Source organism: Dipodomys spectabilis, unplaced genomic scaffold (genome assembly GCF_019054845.1).
Source record: "Dipodomys spectabilis isolate Male_0828 unplaced genomic scaffold, ASM1905484v1 ptg000098l, whole genome shotgun sequence".
NCBI lineage: Eukaryota > Metazoa > Chordata > Mammalia > Rodentia > Heteromyidae > Dipodomys > Dipodomys spectabilis.
In genome coordinates, this window is record NW_024870775.1 from 13,951,145 (window position 1) to 13,963,599 (window position 12,455).

General features: G+C 44.5%; 1 protein-coding gene across 1 annotated transcript in view; it reads right to left on the reverse strand.

Moving 5' to 3' along the window:
• The window catches only part of LOC122113717 (semaphorin-4D-like), a 39,524-nt gene that overhangs the window by 1,412 nt on the left and 25,657 nt on the right, over nucleotides 1-12,455 (reverse strand). Inside the window, 3 exon segments of the mRNA XM_042686796.1 lie at nucleotides 9,928-10,120; nucleotides 11,224-11,267; nucleotides 11,340-11,512. Of these exon segments, the coding sequence (XP_042542730.1) occupies nucleotides 9,928-10,120; nucleotides 11,224-11,267; nucleotides 11,340-11,512 (410 nt within the window).

Below are 12,455 nucleotides of genomic sequence, written 5' to 3' on the forward strand. Positions count from 1 at the left end.
GTGTACTCTGCTTTGTTTCACAGACTATCCACTGAGGTGTTGCCTAAGCCACACACACACACACACACACACACACACACAGATACCCAGACACAGACACACTCACAAACAGCACCAGGGTGACAGGATCACCATGCAGCATGGGCATGGCTGTGAAAGAAACTATGGGGGAAAAGGCAGGAAGCTTTCTGGGACCAATTCCACATGTCTTTATTGTGCCACCTCCAAAGGCAAAGCTAAGATTGCTGATTATAAAATAAATTCCTAATAGCCTCCTCCCTTCATGGTCACTCTGTCTCCAGGGAGAAGCAGACATGTGCATCCCAGCCTGAGATATGAGGATAGCCAACCTGAGAGGCTGAGGGTATGTGGTACTACCTCTAACCCTTTGCAAATCTCCTGAAATACAGTAATGATGCGAGAATGCTCCGGATACCCTCCAGCTTGCAAACACTAAGACCCAATAATCCCAGCCATACAGGGCCCCATGGCAAGGCATCAAAAGTGGCAAGGAACATGGACAGTGGGCTGTCTCCACCAAAGCCACAGTGTCCACCAGCCTGTGGACCGCTGGGGAAGATGTGTCACACACTAGAAACAAGCCACCATGGTTCCAACAGTGAACTTCATCACCGCTGAGGCCTTCTTAGGCCTGCAAGGACTTCAGGCCTCTGTGGCACATCCCACGCACATGGAACTGCATGTGGAGCAGACCACTATCCCTCATGTGGGCTCCAGCCACTGGGACTGCTGGAGCCTCTGCTCTCCTGCTTGTGTTCTGAGCTAATGCCTCCTGTTTAGCCAGGGGCCCCAACCATTTCTTCTAAGGATACCCACCTGTACCACGTGGTGTGGTGATCTATGTTCTGTGGGGCTCCTGGTCTCTTTTACATGGTGTGGATGGGCCCATTTCACCAGGGTGCCAAACCTTCCTCCACACTTGGTCCTCTTGTGTGCCACCCCTACTCCAGCCCACCTGTGCAGGGATGAGGATGCTTCTGCAGCCCTCCCCCCCTCCCCCATGGTTGTGGCACAGGTAATGCTACTTTTAGTGAAGTGAGAGTACCTTTACCAGTTCCTTGGGAATACAAGGCAAGATTCCAAAATCGGGCCAGCTTGACCAGGGGTCATACCCACGACCCAGTGGGAAGGGGCCTGAGCCAAAAGGAGGCTCTGTGTCACAGTCACCTCCGCAGATGTGCACACTTGAGAGGAGCAGCTGCTCCAGCACATGCTCTATGCAGGCCTAGGCTTGCCTCCCTCCTGGCTAACCAAGATGCCAGGTTCCCTCTGACTGTTGACTGTCAGCTCAATTCACCCATTTTCTGCACATACTCTATGTGTGTCACTTTGACAAGTTTATCAGAATTTCCCTCCAGAGCTCCTGGGAACCACACCCTGATCATCCCAACATGGCTCATTATCTTGAGACTCTGTTCTTTACTTATTTTGAGTCAGGGTCTCTCTATGTTGTCCAGTCTGGTTCCAATTCCTGGGCCCACATGATCTTCCTTTAGGCTTTCTTACTAGCTGGGATGACAGGCATGTGCAATGACTTCTTAACCACTTTCAAACCAAGCAATGTTTATCCAATTAATAGCTCACTGCATAGTCACTGTATAGAATCGGATCAGTATCACTAGAACACTGAAAATAAAGTGTCAACTGCCATCTATCTGTTGCCATCGGGCAACATCTAGCTTAGAATGTCTAAGCTTTTCCAAAGCCAGGAACACCCGGTTTCCCTTTGCTCCTCTGCTAATATCTGCGTACTTTGCCATGGTGATAGTTAGAATTTCCATCAGTTTCTAGTTTCCAAATAGTAAAACAACCTTCATAGCCTATGATGCCAAGCCTACCCTGAATTCCAGGCTGGTGAACTGTAATCCTATTAGTAATCTCATGATTACTAAGTAATCCTATGTATCCTATGTAATCCTATGAGCTCACTAAACCAAGCATGCTACCCATTTTCTGGACAGTTCAAAGACTTTTCTTTCTTCTTGACGTCAGTATAGGAAGTCAGGTGAGACAGGGGATAAACTCAAATGATAAAGTTACAACCCGGAGGGACACTTGAGTCTGCCCACCCCGTGCTGCTGAACATGGTGCCAGAAAATGATTGGCACAATCTAGTAATCAGCTCCCTCATTCACAAACTGGTGACTCCAAGGCAGAAGAAAGCCCATAGAGTGAGTTCTGCTCACCTCCTTGCAGAAATAGAACCACAGAACAAGATCCCTCCCTGAGTCTCAGAGACTCCTCTGTATGCTGCAAAAGTAAAAGGCCCCACCTTACCTCACTGCATTGATAACCCGAGGCTCCAGTTTGTGGAAGCCCAGATCTTCCAGTGATGTACCTGGCCTGAAACTCTGTGGCTGAATTCACAGACTCTGTGTGTGAATGCCTGTAGACTAGCAGCCCAGGACTAGCATCTGCCAGAGGGCCAGCAATGGATGGCCAGTTGATGAAGTTTCTCTTTTTCTGAACTACCTGTTTCAGAATGTGTTAGTCACAAGGGGAGTAGCGAGCTAGTGAGTCACTGTCCTTGAATACTAATGTACAGTGTATAGTTATCTTTCTGTTCCTGAGGTTCTTACAGGCTTTAAGCCCATTGGTGTATCTCCTTCTGGGAAGGAGGGAAGTGGACTTACTGAAGGGAGCAGAAAAGGAATGATATGTTGGCAAGGCAGAACTGTCACCTCCAATCAAACCATGTAAAAGTGATATAGACAGGTTGCAGTTACATAAGTCAAATAGTGAGTGCATTTCTTTTTCTTCCCTCATTTTCTGCCTTTCTTTATATACACACACCAAGCAGATAGTTAAGCACCTCCCTAAGGCTCTACCCTCTTCATCCCACTGGTCACAAATAGGCTTTTGGGACCTGGTCTTGAACTCCAGAAGCACTAGACCCATGGGAAGTGATGGAATGGAAATTGAGAATGACATAATTCTCTTGCTGTGGGACTCCCATATTTGGGTGACTGGGCCTGGAGTGTCTTGTTCTAGAGCAAGCATGTGTCCAGAAGTCCAGAGGCACCAGCCCTGCTGAGGGAGGTTACTCCTTCTAGGACTTATCCATATTTTTTCAGCCTCATGTCATTGCCCCTGGAGTACATCCAAGAGCACCCCAGCCAGCACAGAATGCTAGCTCTTCCTCAAGGATGGCTACACACCAGTCAGCCCTGGGGGTCCCTGGATCCCTTCTCCCTCCCCTCCACCCCCACCCATAAGGGGCTGCCTTATTCCTCAAGAACCCTGCACATTCTCTGCTGAGATAGCACTAACTTCCTGCCCTCTCAGGCTGGGAAGAAGAGTAACGTGGGCCACCAAAGACATCCACACCAGTATCAGTGAAGGGAGCAGATGGTACACATCTATTAGGTATGTAAACTTCTTACAAGGTTCCTTCAAGCATCTCTAGGAGCCAGCATCACCCCTATTTTGAAGATAAGAAAATCAAGGCATGGCATCTTCTAAATGTCCATTAGTATTAAGCAGTGGGCAGGTCACTGTGACTTATCTGCATCTTACCCAGGGCTTACCCTCAACACTACTGCAGGCCTAGGAATCAGACATTCTCAGGCCTACAACAGAGACAGGTCTAGATAAGCAAATCAACTCAACTCTAAAACACATCTGGGTTGGAAGAGGCTCCTTTGAGTCTTCAAAAAATGCAAGCTTGCTTCATGTTAGGAATCATGAAATACTATAAAGAGCAAATTTCTGACCTTGGTATAGCCATGGTGGCACAGGCATTGCCAGCTGGGGAATATGGACCCAGGAAGTCTGGGGAGCAAGCTTTTCCAACTCCATACCCTTTCAAGAGTCCACCCTGGGGGCTGGGAATGTGGCTTAGCGGTAGAGTGCTTGCCTAGCATGCGTCAAATCCTGGGTTCAATTCCTCAGTACCACATAAATAGAAGAAGCTGGAAGTGGTGCTGTGGCTCAAGCGGTAGAGCACTAGTCTCAGGGACAGAGTCTACACCCTGAGTTCATGCCCTAGGACCAGCAAGAAAAAGAAAAAAAAAAGAGTATACTCTGATCTTTTTATCTTTTTTTTTTTTTTGCTTGATTTAGAAAAAGTAGCTGGACAAAAGTAACCCCAAGTACCTGAGATGACAGTGAGACACTAAGACCAATGTCGTGGTAGGTTGCTTCTTGGATCAACCTGTTTGTGTAAAAACTCACATCTGAAAACTGTATTGAAAACTAGCTATAAATCCTACTCAAGTTTCCAAAGTAGTTGTTTTGCCCTGACTTAATGAGAACAGGCCAGTGGGAGGAATGACAAAATACCAAGAGATTGCCAGTGACAGAGGTTCTAGAAACTTTTAAGCCACACAGAGGGAGACTGGGTATTCAGAGGGCACAAAATGTACATCATAAAATGTAAGGACCTGAGAAAGTTATTACTAATATGATACCAATAAGCATGATAGAAATGTGAAGTATGCACTCTGGGTCGCTGTACATGACAGGCCTTGCTTTTCCCTACTCAGCCATGTCAGCAACCTCTGCCCCACCTGCCTCACACAGCTGCACTAGGATCAGTAGACCCCACACCACCCAGGAGGGCTAGAGGGACCCCAGTCCTCAGTTACATATCATTTAGTGTGATTCTTGCCTTGGGGATGAACACTGCCTGGCGTCCAGGGCAAATAGTCCACATTTTCCCATGCAGAAGAGAGACTCAAAGAATGTTATGGCTCTTCTGTAGTACTCTGCCTGGGTTAGGTCCTCAACCTGAGGATGTAGATAGGTGGACCTAACTCCATGAGGAAGGTACAAAAGCCACTGGCACTGAGTTACTGGACATAGAATTATAATGCAATTTTCACTGTTGTCCTTAGTCTCGATTATGGTTCATGAATTAAACCAGGAACTGTACTCTCAAACTTTAATATGAGCTTTGGTTTACCTCTGAGATTGTTACAGAACTGTTCTTTTATGGTCACTAAGTTAAGTTTTTGCATTTTCTTCAGTTCATGTGTGCCTAATATAAGTCCCCCTTGCATATATGTGTACATGTGTATGTGTATGTAGCTTTTCTGTGTGTATGTATGTGGTGTGTGTGTGTGTGCGTGCGTGCGTGCTGGTTCTGGTGCTTGAGCTCAGGGCCTGGTATTGTTCCTGAGCTTTTTAGCTCAAGGCTAGCATTCTACCACTTGAGCCACAACTCCATTTCTCGATTTGTGTATTTGTGTAAGTGTGTGCATGTGCGTGTTTGATTGGAGATAAGAATCTCATGGACTTTCTTGCCTAGGCTACCTTCATGTGATCCTCAGATCTTAGCCTCTTGAATAGGATTACAAGTGTAAGTCTATCTCTGGTCGGAGCTTTAGGATGGATGATCCTTAATTGTGAAATTAATGTGGAGAAGCTATTGTGTCTTTTCTCTGTCTTTTGTTCTCTCTCTTCTGCCATTTGTAAGAAAATCTAGTCTTCAAAGTTCTTATTTCACCCAAGTCTACTTAAAATATTATAGGAATTTAGACCTTAACACTTAGGCTCCCACTACTGAAAAATAAAGAAGTTGTTTTAAACTTGAGGTGTGAAAACAAGCAAGTTGATGTGACTAATTGTGAGCTTGTAAAAAGGGTCATAGCTACTTAGACAAGTAATCTCGATCTTTTAAATTCTGTCACATGTGTAATTTGAATGCAACTCTTTTATAGTATGACTCTATTAACAAATATATTTTTGTTAATGTGTTTGTATAGAGAAATAGTTTTAAGATGGTTTTTCTTCTGTGTCTACTAAAATATAAAGCCCTTCCAGGCACCTGTAACAGAATGCAAGTATTTTTGGCAAAAGTCTTCTATTAAGAGAACTGGACCATGATTCACACCTATGATATCTTATCTACTCAGGAGGCTGAGAGTTGAGAATCTCAGTTCTAAGCCTACTCTTTCAAACAAATCCAAGAAACTCTTATCTTCAATAAAGCAATAAAAAGCTGGTAGTGGGAACTGTGGCTAAAATGACAGGATGTCTTTTAAAAACTTCCAACCATTAGACTATGGCTCTGAGTGGCCAGAATGGATACTGTTTCCTATTCTAAAATATGGAGATATACCTAGCTACCTGAAACGGGGACAATACAGTGAGTTTTAGGGCTTTCTTTTTCTCAATACACTTCTCATTTTTCTACTTCTATCTATTCATGGAGAGTTTGCAGCTTTTTTATTATTTCAAAGGACAGGGCAGAGACAATTAACCCTTCTATCTCTCCCTACTCTTGCAAGTCAACATCTAGCATAAGGAGGCTGAAGAAAGGCAAATGTGCTCTCTCTCACTTTCTCTCTGTTTACTTCTAGTTCTTATTTTTGAGTCTGAGCTTGATAGTGGTAAATGTAAATGGGTGTCTTCTTGTGCTTCCCTGGTGTGACATATATGGACCAATCCATCAAGGGACTTGGGAGCCAAGATCTGAGGGAATGAGGTTGAGTGATAGGCTTGATAATAGGTTAGCCTTGGTAGGCTATCACATTAAGGACCTTAAAGTCCAGTGGAGAGGGCAGGCTGCAAGGAGACCTTGCCTACCAGCTCTCCTCATGTACCAGTTAGGACCACAGCCTGTGTAGTCGGCCTAAGGCTGCTGCTGTCAAGTAGTGTGGCAGAGTCTATGGGGACTTAGATCCTGATCAAGAGAAGGAGATTTAGTGTTGTATGAGAATAAGACTTAATAGCCATGGAAAAGTGAGATGGATGTCACATAGAAGCTTTAGTTAAAAAATAGAAACAACTTCCTCCTACCCATTGGTAGGTAGCAGTTAGCCATGAGCCATGTAGAAATGCAGATGAAATTAAAAATGGAGGGTGAGATTACAAGGTGTCAAGGAGAAAACATGGCAACTGAACTTACACGCTAAAGATGACTGGCCTATCTGGCCCCATAAGGTCTTGGACTATCACATGGTGGGTTTTTTTTGGAGTAGCTTATCAATGTAAGACTTAATGACAGGCTCCTAGCCTAAAGTGGGCCAAGGAATACTTTCTGAAATAATCGATTTTAACTTTCCTACCCAGGCCAATAAACCATGCCCTTGAGGTCAAATGTAATTCAGCAAGGTTTCCCCTATAGCCACCAACTATAGGGAACTGCTACAGAGCCTTGAAGGAGGCAAACATGAATGTCTACGTGTGTTTTCACATGTGGCTGTTGTCATAAAGCACAGGGTGATTAGCACATGGACCGCCCTTGGGCAGTAGCTATACAGGAGTCTGACCAGTGGCCCTGGGTCAGGGAGAGGTGTCCCGATATGGTGATCATTGGGGATGGAGGCAGACAGAGTCTCAGAACAGCCATGGCAATTTGTGTATGTGATTGGATCAGCATGTGAGGGGTTTTCTTCAACTAGACAGCAATAACAGTATCTCAGGCAACTATGCTCTTCATAATTGTTCTTACATTAATCTTCTTCTTCCTGTATTCATAGTCTGATCCTACCTGGTGATGCTGGTTTCATTCATGCCCTTTAAAGCACTGTTCATATCACTCCTTCCCCAGCACATCCTCTGTCCTTAACTCCTAACCCATACTTTGCTGGCCACAAGACACCAACCTCCTCAGCTTCCATACCACTGTACCTATGATGCCTGTACTACACACAGTGCTACACAGAGAACACCTTGGCCCTTAGCAGTGGCAGCCTGCAGGAAAGCCAAACATTCCAAGTGACTCTTACACAGACTGTGGTCTGAATGTAACTGGTACATAATATATTTTGCACTCCATTTTACAGCTGGGCAACAGTGGCCTTGACTTTATCTCTAAGTGAATGCAAAGCTCCTTTGGAACCAAGACTAGATTTTAAGAATGCACTATGGATCTCAGTTGTGGAAGCCAGACTTTGGTTGAGGCTTTCTAAGTTGTAGGGATTGACAGTGTGCCTCCTGAAGGCCAAGGAATACTTTCTTTGCCTTTTCATCTTTGCCAGACTGCCTGCATTCTTTAGCATCTGATACTTCCCAGCAGAGGCTGCACTCTGAATGTGCTATTCCACGAAGGCCCCTAAATGTCAATAGAAGCCTGGGCCAACGTGGATTTAATGGTCGTTGTTGATCTCTATCCCTGAGACAACCCAATTCTACTTCAGAAAGTGCCTTTCTGTACAAGCTTTGTATTCTTAATAAATGTTGCTACCACTCTATTACGTTTAAATCTGAATTGGAATCTCTCATAGGAAATAAGAATCCACGTGGCCGTGTTGATCTTCCGGAAACAAATATACCATCAGCTGTCCTAGTCCCATACTAGGACAACCAGAGATTGCTGCAACATGGGTCTGTGAACAAACAACACGTATCCACCATGCTTCCCATCCCCTCACAAAATTTAGCACCCTCTTCTTTGCCATTTCTCTGCCATTTTTCACCCTTCCTTCAAGTGGTATGTCAGCCTCCTTCTAACTGCTTCTTTGGATTTTCACTGCTTTTCTTTGTAGTACCAATAAGTGCAGATATTAAAATCTGCCTACCTTAATCCTTGTAAATCTGTGTTTTGTTGGTTTAATTGACAATGCCTACAATCACCTAAGAGGCTAGAAAGAAAGTTTCCTCCTTGCTCCAGTCGTAATGCAGCACCTGCTTCCTTCTCCATGCATGTCTCACCCTTTGTAATAGCACTTAGGGCTCCCCTGGGCTATCTAGAGTCATCTTCCCATTCCAATCACATTTGGAAAACCCCATCCTTTAACCCTGTAACCTAGGCTCCCTCCAGTTCTCACCTTCTCTCTGGCCTACAGAGCCGTTCCTTATCTTTCTGGGTTGTTTCTGCCCAGCCTCCACCACCATGTGTCTATCCCCAGGCCAGCGTACTCCTCAGTTTTCTAGCTTTCGCAAACTTGGGCCATCAAAACTAGATGGCCAGTGTGTACTTCCATTTATAGACTCCAGCTGTGTGAAGCCACCCCACCTGTGTGTTATTGACTACCAGCCAGCTGCCATTCCTATGACTTAGGGGCATCAAGTTCCAAAGCTTCCACCATACTGCAACCACACAGCCTGTAGCATGTATTCTGGACAAGCCTCTGCCAGCCCACACAGAAGTATTTTGCAGGAAGACACAAAAAGAGAAGGAAGTGTCACTTGGTCTGGACTGCTTGGGCCACAACCAGCTGTCATTGCAACACACAGCCCACCATGGATCAGTGTCTCCAAGTCACAACATTTCCCTTTACACTGCATTTCTAAACCCTCTGCATATGCAAAAGTCTACATTCTTTTATTGCGTACAAAATTACACTCCTATTTTAAAGGTCAGATATCACAATAAAAATTAAAATTAAAAAATTAATTTAAATAAAACATATTAAAAATTTTAAATGAAATTAAAAATTAAAATAGAAATTAACCTTGGTAGAAGAAGTTATTCAAGAACTGTGACTTTCTCCTCCATTGGATAGTTGGTACATCAACATCAGCTACCAAAATGTAAAACATCTGTCATTCAAACAGTTTCTTCTTTGTACCTTCAGAACAAAGAAGACAATATATAATATAGAAGGATATACCATAAGCCATCTGAAGCCATCAAATAAAAAGCAGCAAAAGGAGTCAGTTTAAGTGTTCACTCTAACACATCACTCCACTGGCCTTGTTTGCCTTTTTTTTTTTTTGGGGGTCCGGTCGTGGGGCCTGAACTCTGGGCCTGGGCGCTGTCCTTCAGCTCTTCAGCTCAAGGCTAGCACTCTACCACTTGAGCCACAGCGCCACTTCCAGCTTTTTTCTTTTTTCTTATGTGGTGCTGAGTAATCGAACCCAGGGCCTCAGGCATGCAAGGCAAGCACTCTACCACTGAGCCACCTTCCCAGCCCCTGCCTTTGTTTTTTAAACAGTCTAATATGTGACCTTTTTTGGAAATACACATAAATTAAATCCATACTGATAAGCCACTTAGAACAATTGTCTTGAACATACATAAGGAATGAGGACAGTTTGAAGATAACCAAGGTTTTGTTGTCCACAAGAATGTACTTATGCTTCTTGGTCTTCAACACACGATTCTGGAACTTCCACACCACCTGGGCCAGGTGGGACTTTAAGGAACATTTGAGTTCTACCATCTCACCATGCTTGAGAATATGCTGCTGGAGGCTTACTTTACTTTTATCTGGAACATCAAGATAAATGTGCACTGCATAGACAACTCTGTTCATATACCTAACTGCTTTCAAAACTAGGTTAATACCTCATACGACACAATAGCCTCAATAATTGAATACAATTAATCTTCAGGACAACTGAGAAGATAAAGACATGCACAAACAAATAAAAGCAGACCCTGAGGACAAGGAAAAAGGACAGTCTGAATAGCAAAAATCCCCCTCATCACTGCACGTCCCAGGAGAAAATACATCAGGCTTGGGGAGGCCAGGCATTGGCCAGCTCTATGTCTAACAGTGGCACCCTGAGTCAAAAGTCAAACGCTCTCCTAGCAACTTCAGGGAATCTTGCAGTCAATACCCTTCTCCTCTACTTTTCATAACCTGAAGACGACTGTCTGCAGAGAGGAGACGAGGGCTGGTGCTGGGACATCCTGGCCTGACTGCACCCTGCCTCTGGTCACAACACATTCCCAGTGACCAGTCACAGGGAATGGGATCCTGCAAAGAGGTACACACTAATGGAAGTAACTATGGCATACATGCCTCTTGTAAAGGTATTGGTATCAGAAAACTTTTTGATTTCTCATCTGTTCAGATATTTACAGATGTATAATGAGATAATATTTTGTCTAACTATAGACTCCATTTATGTTTCAAGTATATCTTATACAGAGAGCTTGAGTAAATTTATACCTTTTTAAACATAATTTTGTGCGCGAAACACAGTTTTAGAATGTGGAACTTTTCACTCACACTGGCATGTTTCTGATTTGTGGATTTTGGATCAGAGCTGTTGAACACATACCCAATGGCTGCTTCTTTCCCATTCTTAACAGGTCATAGTTTAAATGAGCTCCAGCTAAGCAAAACAGAAAAGATGGGCACAGGGAGTACTTTCCAGTGTGCCCACATACCCTACATAGGTTCAAACATTCTTTTTGTAATCAAGGGAACAAAGGCCACTCACTGGTGTAGGACACGACATAAGACCTTTGTTCAGAGTGGATAAAGAAAAACAAGATAAGCAAACACGACAGACCCAAAGCACTGTAAAATGGTAGAGAGGCCTGGCTATTGTCGCAGTGGTATTTCAATGAGGAGCACTCACCTAGGCATAAAGACACATTACCGCTCATATCCTGAATCCAAGCCCTGCAAGACAAAGGACACTCACAAGTCACTGTGCATTCATTGAAGAGTTTGCCCATGGTAACTGGCCAGTACCTGCTGCGGTCCTGGGCCTCATGAAGAGCCACACAAGTAGCTGAAAATGGGCTCCAGACACAGTAGGGGTCCCGCGCCAGCACGCAGTCCTCACAGCTGCTGTGCTTCCTGCAGAAGGCCAGGGAGACCTGGACCACTCCTGAGTGGGAGCCAGCGTAGATAAACTTGCTGCCCTGTGTGTAGGAAGCAGAGACAGAACAGACATAAGGTGGATCTCCAAGCCCCTCCAGACTTTATGGAAACAACTATGGAGTGTTTTCAAGTGCTGCAAACTCTTCTAACATTGTGCACACTAGCTTTGGTCTGTCACTAGCTTCAGGGCCACTCCAGCAGCCCACTAGATACCAGCAGAATTTCCAGATACCGATGATCAGGAGTGTTGATTGTATCTAATGAACTCAGCAGAAGAAGAGCACAAATGTGGTAGCACACATCACATCTCTGTCCTTGGCCTGAAAAACCTTGTTTCCAATTAACAACCTAGAATACCTATTCTAGAATCAGATTCCTAAATGTCCACACAAGTCGGTATTTTAAAGTCAGATGACATACAACTTTTATTCACCATTAGAGGGTACATTCAGCATCAGTTCAACATCTGGCTGGAGCTCATGAACCTCTCTTGAACTCAAGTCTCACAGGCTGCAGGCTTCCAAAAACCCAGGGCTACATACTTGCCTGAGTAAGCACAGATACACAAGGGAAAGCAACTCCTCTCCCAAGATGAAAACTGTGATAAAAACAAACAGAAGATAGGACTTGAACTAGTCTCAGTTACCTCTTTATAACAGACCTGGGCAGTTTTGACACCAACCCCTTCCAGATCAACCTGGTGTAGTCACCTTATTGTGGACGTGTATAACCATTTCCTAGGAGTAGACAGAATGGATCTTGCTGGGGACACCTATGAGTTGGCATGGACAACTCCTACAGAGACTGGTGGCACCGGGCAGTCTTGGGGTGCTCAGCCTCATCTATTTACCCAGTGAGAATGAATGGGTAGAAGTAGAAGATAGGGGTTAGCTGTGGATAGGTCCATCAGGATAGGGGTGGTAACAGCAAGGCTTCACATTGTATGCCAACAGGTAGTTTACAGAACAATCTTTCAGGCCCCAG